The sequence below is a fragment of the Canis lupus genome, chromosome X, assembly GCF_011100685.1.
Source record: "Canis lupus familiaris isolate Mischka breed German Shepherd chromosome X, alternate assembly UU_Cfam_GSD_1.0, whole genome shotgun sequence".
NCBI lineage: Eukaryota > Metazoa > Chordata > Mammalia > Carnivora > Canidae > Canis > Canis lupus.
This window is the reverse complement of record NC_049260.1, coordinates 99,770,474-99,778,865: the sequence shown is the minus strand read 5'-3', so window position 1 is coordinate 99,778,865 and position 8,392 is coordinate 99,770,474. Positions and strand designations below refer to the sequence as shown.

General features: G+C 36.3%; 1 protein-coding gene across 1 annotated transcript; it reads right to left on the bottom strand.

Moving 5' to 3' along the window:
- Positions 1–3,681: 3,681 nt before the first annotated feature.
- Positions 3,682–4,780, bottom strand: LOC119878127 (ER membrane protein complex subunit 8-like). Its single transcript, XM_038588837.1, has 2 exons — positions 4,715–4,780; positions 3,682–4,161 (listed from the first exon to the last, which is right to left on the bottom strand). Exons 1-2 carry the CDS (start codon positions 4,778–4,780, stop codon positions 3,718–3,720), a joined length of 510 nt encoding a protein of 169 aa, XP_038444765.1. The 3' UTR covers positions 3,682–3,717.
- Positions 4,781–8,392: the final 3,612 nt, after the last annotated feature.

Genomic DNA, 8,392 nt, shown 5'->3' with positions numbered 1-8,392 from the left:
ATCAACTTGTCTTCTATGTAACTCACTCTCTTCCAACTCATAACCCTAGCAGTCAGAAAATCGAGTTCAGACTTGTCTCAGTTAAAGTATTTTTAATTTCAGCCTGATCAAATATAAATTCTGCAGTCCAAGAATCTCTAGAGAATTGTATGCTCTTTTCCAGATCATCCAGTGATTTTATAACTGTAGTTTTGAATTATATCTCTGATATGCTAGTTAAATCCATATCAAGTATGTCTGTGGCAGAATATTACTTCCAGTTCCTTCTTTTGTGGTGAGTTCTTCCTTCCAATCATTTTGTCCAGTGAAGAATGTCTGTATGAGTGAGCAGAGTAAAAAATATCAGTCATATCCTAGGTAAAATACACCCTAGGCAATTCCAAGGAAGTTAGAAACCAGAAAAAAAAAAGAAATAAAAACAGAACAGAATAAAACAAAAGGACCATGAATGTGAAAAATAAATTTAGGAAAAATAGCAATTAAAAAAAGATGGGTAAGAAATGGTGATGCAGAAAGAATATAATCTCACCGGGTGGACCTAGAGGGTTATCCTCTTGTTTCTAGGTATATTTTGTTTTGTATGTCAGAAGATGCTAAATTCCAAATTTATTTAACCAGCAAAACTTATAAAGAGACCCAACATCTATCACAAAAGTAGCAGGAAGATAAAAGAGGGGACATAATGGGAAGGAAGAGAGAATATAGTTTCACAGAATGAACCAACATGGCATTCCACTTGATTTGAGGTTTATTTTGGTCTATGGGTTAGAAGGTACTAACTTCCTTCATTACATAATAAGACAAGACAGAAAAAAAAAACAAGAAACAAAAGAACAAAAACTCATAACTCATATATTTAGCAGAATTAAATTGAATACGTTTAAAGGTTTCTAAAAATGAAGCATATATCTAACACACGTAATCATACAAATATGGAAGTCATAAAGCAAAAAGCTTGAAAACAAATATTTGGTAAAGTATTGCTGTTAAGGTAGGAAAAGGGAAAAAAATACTGGAAATTTTTAACCTGAAATATAAACAAATCATAAGGAAAAAACTTCTAGTTCTATATGCTATTTTCCCTCAGTCCTGGAGCTTTCCAGTGCTGTTTGGTCAGTAAACTTGCTCTTCCCTTGTTCTTCCAGCTGGTCTGCTTGGGGAAGGCCCTGATTTTCAGATGTCTGTGCCTGGGCAGAAATACCCCACCTCTTGCCAGGTGGCCAGGCTCTGTGTGAAGCTCTTTGTCCTTTGAGGCCTTTGTTCCCTAGAGTCCTTGCCTCTCCCATGTGAAAGGCAAAATGAAAAAAAAAAGGCAGTGGCCAGATCTTCAGCCCTGAAGCCAAGAGCTCCCTGCAACAACCAAACCACAGTCTGCCAGTGCACACTGGCCTAGAGCCTCCTGGGGGCAGGCATGGGGGCACTGATATGCACAAATTGAAGGGCACCCAGCAGCAGGAGAGTTCTTGCTGCCCCATTCCTCCCCCACCTCATTTCACCTGTCCTGGAGGGAATGGAGGATAGCCAGTTTTGTCTGCTTTGGTGCCTTTGGTTTCGAGGTTCCTGCACTGCTGGACCTGTGCTCCCAGGGCTTGCCTCTCTCAAAGAGAATGGAGGACAGTCCACCTCCGTCCATGGCTGGGCTCTATGGTAAAGAGCTCTTAGGTGTCAGCCCGTGCACCCAGCCGACTTCTCCCAGATGCCCAAGGAGGGTTGTGGCATTCCAGCCCTTACTGCAATCTGACTGTGGTTTGCAGTTAGTTTTCTCCCAGACATCCCTATTCTTATTGTGTCTCCAAGAATTTTGGGACTGCCCCTCCTGCAATTCTGCTATATTTCCCCACTGAGCACTTTTCAGTCAGGGAAGACTCTTTTAGGCACAGATTGCTAAAGTTCCTGATTATCTGCTTGGCCTTTTTCCTGCTGTGGCTTTCCTCAGCATCCCTTCTCCACCGTTACTCTTTTCTTGTTAGAAGTGATCACTTCTTGCTGTATCATTCTAGCTGTTCTCTCTTTACATCTCAGGTTGGATTCATAGGTGTTCAGGATGTTTTGAAAGTTACCTAGTTAAATTTGGGGGACCAGGTGAATCATGGACTCCTACTCTTCCACCATCTTCCACCCATTCCCTCACTTCTCTTCCCTCTGTAACCATCAGTTTGTTCTTTATAATTTAGTTTATAATTGAGTTTGTATCTTTATCTCTCTTTTATTTTCCTTTGCTTGTTGTTTTGTTTCCAAAATTCCGCAATGAATGAAATAAAATGGTATTTGTCTTTCTTTGACTTATTTTACTTAGTATTTTACACTCTATCTCCATTCATGTTGTTGCAAATGGCAAGATGTCATTATTTTTTATGGCTGAATAATATCTCTCTAACATCTATCTATCATCTACCATCTCTTTTTATCAACCCCTCAATAGGTGGTCACCACCAGAGCTACTTCCATAATTTTGCTATTGTAAAAAATTCTGCAATAAAAATAGATGTATATGTATCCTTTGAAATAATGTTTTCGTATTCTTTAGGTAAATACCCCAATGTGTGAATGCTCATCATAGGGTAGTTCTATTTAAATTTTTGAGGAACTTCCATATTGTCTTCCACAGTGGCTATATCAGTTTGCATTCGCAACTATAGTACAAGAGGATTCCTTTTTTTTAAAAAATAATCTTCCCAACACCCATTGTTTCTTATGTTGTTGATTTGAGCCATTCTAACAGATGTGAGTCCTTTTGCCGTTGAATATAATTTCCTGGTTTATTGAAGATTAATTGACCATACAGTTGTGTGTTTATTTCTGGGTTTCAGTGAGTTCCATTGATCTATGTGTCTATTTTTATGCCAGTACCATATTGTTTTGATTACTATACCTTTGTAAGATAACTTGAAGTCCAGAATTGTGATTTCCCCAGCTTTGCTTGTTTTGCTTTAGCTATTTGGGTTCTTTTGCCATTCCATACAAAATTTAGAATTTTTTATCCTAGTTCTGTGAAAAATGTTGTTTGTATTTTGATAGAGATTATATTAAATGAGTAGTTTGATTTGGGTAGTAAAACATTTTAACAATTTGTTAAAATTGTTTAAACAATTTTGTTTTTCTAATTTGTTTTTCTAATCCTTGACATAAGAAGTCTCCTTTTTTGTGTGTCAATTTCTTTCATCACTATTTTATAATTTTCAGGATACAGGTCATTCACATCTTTGGTTAAGTTTATTCCTAGGTATTTTATTGTTGTTTTGGTGCAATTATAAATGGGATTAATTCCTTAATTTCTTTCTGCTGCTTCATTATTGGTGTATAGAACATTTATAGGACATGACATATATAGGAATCTATGCTTCTATGTAGGTTTCTATGTAGGTTTAACATTTTTACTGTTGCATACAATATATTACTGACTTTTTTTTTTTTAGTTAAAACTCCTTAATAGGAATGATCTCAGACAAGCAGAAACAGCTTTGATTTGGAGGATTAGAGCAACATACAATTGGGCAGGACTCCACAGGGCCGGTCAGATGGGAAGGTCTGCACCTCTTCTAGAGACTCTGCATTAAAAGATGGCTGATGGACATTCTGCCCTTTGTCAGGGCATATGCCACCTCCAAAAACTGTCAGCTTTCCACACAGGCTAGGAGAGATCTTATTTACATTTAAAAATAGCTTTCTTCTTCACTGTAGTAGAAATGCCCAAAGACCAGTCACTAAAATCCCTCCCTAGCACAGGTGTAGAACGGCTTTATTGATCTCTGGGTTTGTCCAGTCATTCCGAATGTCATCCAGGTGGTTGTCGAAATCCACAAGTGTTTCGTAGGACCGGCTGTCCAAGAGTGACGCTGAGATCCTCTGGGCCTCTGGCCAGTCTTCACAGTAATTATAGTGTGGGTCCCTGCACCGCCATCTGTTTTCATGGGGTTCGTACACATGGATTGTAGGCACCACGCAGTCCATCGTAAACTTAGTGTTGTCTACCATGATGAGAGCAGTATCGCTGAAGCCCTCGGTGATTCTGGAGGCCACCTTTTCTGCGACCCGGTTCAGACTGGCATCCTTGACTCGTTCATTAGCTTGATAATAACCAGCAATCACATAGCTATTATCTTTGCACCATGAATCAATCAGCGTGAGGGCCACCTCCCCGGGACTCCGTGCTGCCTCCGGCTCAGGGCAGGGAGCAGAGAATTAAAGAGGGCCCGGCCGCCGACTCTGGGTAGCCTGGAGCCTCAGGGGCAGGCCCCAGGCTGGGAATCTTCGTACCCCTCAGCCTCTTCCTCTGACCGTCTCTCCCTCTGCAGGATGGGGAGACAGAGGCCTGAGGCCAGGAGGGACCCTGCCATCCCCTACATGTGTCCCTGTCTCCCCAGTCCCATTTTTTATATTAAAAAAAAAATAAAATGAGCTACTTTTTTTTTTTTTTTTTTTTTTTTTTTTTTAGTGGGAAACTGTCAGTGCTTTTTAATAAGTGTGGTGAGGAGAGTTCAAATCAGAGCATAACAGAACTGGCTTAAGGGTTAGTGCAGTTTGCAGTTAGTATATCATCTAGCAGTATTATTCAATGAGGGAAGTTACAGTTGGAAAACATGACATTTTAATTCCCCGTGAGTAAACTGATCAGGAACTGTAAAATCATCACTGGAAGAACACGGACACAGTCAAGCATAACAAACCTACGGAAGGAGAATTATCTCCAAATTTAGGAAGTACATTTATTTACCTGCCTACCCGCCTCTTCAAGCCTATGCTTAGCACACGTGCAAAAATAAAACACAACTGCCACCATTATTACTATCATTTTCTTTTGCCCTTAGGTGAGAAACACCGGACAGCTACATGCTGAGCCACGGCTAACAAAACTAAACCTTTCACTTTCTTTAATAGTAAAATTACCATTACTGAATCATTGTCATAAAAAATGCATTCAAGTACATTACCACTTATTTTAAATACACACGAATTTTGAAAGAATCAACTTGGAAAAGCTGTATAAGTTTTTTTTTCTTTTTTAAAAATCCCTGATTACATTTCTATTGGTTCACTGTGGTAGACTGAAACATTGTATTTTTAGAGACTAGCTACCACTTAATTTCTTTAAAAAACAAAACAAGGGATCCCTGGGTGGCGCAGCGGTTTGGCGCCTGCCTTTGGCCCAGGGCGCGATCCTGGAGACCCCGGATCGAATCCCACGTCGGGCTCCCGGTGCATGGAGCCTGCTTCTCCCTCTGCCTATGTCTCTGCCTCTCTCTCTCTCTCTCTCTCTCTATGTGACTATCATAAATAAATAAAATTAAAAAAAAATTTAAAAAAAAAAAAAAAAAAAACAAAACAAACACAACAAACCTGTGTAATGTAGAACAGCGGTGAAGCAAGAACATATAGGGCATTTCTTTACATTTATTTTGTATCCTGTGACTTTACTGAATTCATATATTAGTTCCAGCAGTTTATGGAATCCTTAGGGTTTTCTATATAGTATCAGGTCATCTACAAATAATGAATGTTTTATTTCTTCCTTACCAATTTGGAGGTCTTTTACTTCTTTGTTGCCTAATTGCTGTGGATAGGACTTCCACTACTGTGTTGAATAGACGTGGTGAGAGTGGACATCCATGTCTTGTTTCTGACCTTAGGGGGGAAGATCTCAGTCTTTCTCCTTTGAGGATGATGTTAGCTGTGGGTTTATCATATACAATCTTTATTATGTTGAGATATATTCCTTCGAAACTTACTTTGTTGGAAAGATGTTGTATTTTGTCAAATGCTTTTTCTGTATCTATTGGAATGGTCGCATGTTTCTTAATCTTTCCATTGTTGTGATATATCACATTGATTGAATTGCAAATATTAAACCACACCTGCAACCCAAGATAAAATCCCACTGGACCATGGTGAATGATTTTTTAATGTATTGTTGAATTCAGTTTGCTAGTATTGTATTGAGAATTTCTATATCTATGTTTGTCAGGGATATTGACCTGTAGTCCTCTTATTTAGTGGTGTCTTTATACAGTTTTGGTATCAGGGTAATTCTGGCCTCATAGAATTAATTTGGAAGTTTTAGTTCCATTTCTATTTTTTTGGAATAGTTTGAAAAGAATAGGCATTCAGTCTTCTTCAAATGCTTGGTAGACTTCACCTATGAAGTCATCTGGTCCTAGAATTTTGTTAAGAGTTTTCTAAGTACTAATTCAATTTATTTGCTTGTTATTGATCTGTTCAAATTTTGTAATTGTTCCTTTTTCTGGTTTGCTAGTTTATATGTTTATCAGAATTTATCTGTTTCTCCTACGTTTATAATTTGTTGGTACATAGTTTTCATGATATTCTCTTATAAGTGTATTTCTGTGGTTTTGATTGTTATTTGTCCTCTCTTATTTTTTATTTTATTTATTTGAGTCCTTACTCTTTTTCTTAATAAGTCTGGCTAGAGGATTATCACTTCTATTGATTTTTTTTTCAAAAAAACAGCTCCTGGTTTCATTGATATGTTGTATTGTTTTTGTTTTTGTGTTAGTTTCTGTATCATTTAATTCTAATCTATTCTTTATTATTTCACTTCTTTTGGTTTTATGTTTTGCTTATTGTTCTTTTTCTAGATCCTTTATGTGTAAGGTTAGGTTATTAATTTGAGATTTTTCTTGCTTTTTTAGATAAGCCTGTATTGCTGTAAACTTCCATCTTAGAACCACTTTTGATGCATCCTAAAGTATTTGGACCACTGTGTTTTCATTTTTGTGTATCTATGTACTTTTACATCTCTTATTTCTAAGTTGACTCATTCATTGTTTAGTTGCATGTTACTTAACCTCTATGTAATTGTGGTCTTTCTTGATCATTTCTTGTGCTCAACTTCTAGTTTGATAGTATTGTCAGAAAATATGCCAGCCTTAACTATAGAGAGAAAATTGATGGTTACCATAAGGAAGATGGGTGGGGGAATGGGTAAATAGTTAATGGGAATTAAGGAGAGTACTTGCTGTGATGAGCACCAGGTGTTATAATAGAAGTGTAACAATATATCGTACATTTGAAACTAGTGTTACATTTTATGTTAAGTAACTGGAATTTAAATAAAAACTTAAAAAAACTGTGCATAGTATGACTTTGATCTTGAATTTCTTCAATTTGGTTTTGTGGCCTAATATGTGATCTCTTCTTAAAAAAAGTTTGATCTCTTCTACAGAATGTTCTGTGTGCACTTGAAAGGAGTGTATATTTTGCTGTTCTAGGATGAAGTGTTCTCAAAATATCTGTTAAATACATCTGTTCCAGTGTGTCATTCATTGCCATTGTTTCCTTATTTATTTTCTGTTTAGATGATCTGTCCATTGATATAAATAGGGTGTTAATTGTCCTATGTTATTGTATTATCATCTATTAGGGGTTTTGTTGTTGTTGTTGTTGTTGTTAATATCATTTTGTGTTTGGGTGCTCCTGTGTTGGGTACATAAATACTTACCATTGTTAGCATATATTTTTGATAGATTACCACAATTATTATTGCATGGTATTCCTCCCTTACTCTTGTCATATTCTTTGTTTTAAAGTCTACTTAGTCTGTTATAGGTATTGCTACTATGGCTTTTTTTTAAATCCATTTACATCAAAAGTGTTTTTTAATCTCGTTTTAAGCCTAAAATTAGTCTTCTGATCTTATTTTTTATCCATTCTGTCACCTATATCTTTTGCTTGCAGTATTTAGTCCACTTGCATTCAAAGTAATTATTGAGAGATATATATTTATTGCCATTTTATTATTTGTTTTGTGATTGTTTCTGAAGATTTTCTGATTCTTTCTTTCTTTCATGGTTTGCTGATTTTCTTTAATTATTTCTTTCTCTTCATTCTTTGCATATTTATTAATAGTTTTGGGTATATATTTACCATTAGGTTTGTATATAATCTTCCCTGCATATAGCAGTCTATATTAAATTGATGCTTGTTTAAGTTTGAAACTATTCTTTACTCCTGTCCTTCCCATGTTTTAAGTATTTGTTGTCATATTTTACATCCCCTTATTTTATGAGATCTTTGACCATTTTTAATAGAAATATTCATTTTAACTTATTTTGTGTTTCCTACCATCATGCTATTACTTTTGGTCTCTGCTTTCCACTCAAAGAGAGCCCTTTAATATTTCTGTCAAGGATGGCTCAGTGGTCCAGAATTTATTTAGTTTTTGTTTGTTTGGGAAATGTTTTATCGCTACTATTTTGAATCATAGCCTTACTGAATAAAGTATTCTTGGCTGCAGATGTTTCCCATTCAGGGATTTGAAAAGATTATGACACTCCTTTTTGGCTTGGAAAGTTTCTGCTGAAAAATTGCCTGGTAGCTTTATGGGTTTTCTCTTGTAAGTTACTGTCTTCTTTTGTCTTGTTGTAATTAAATTGTT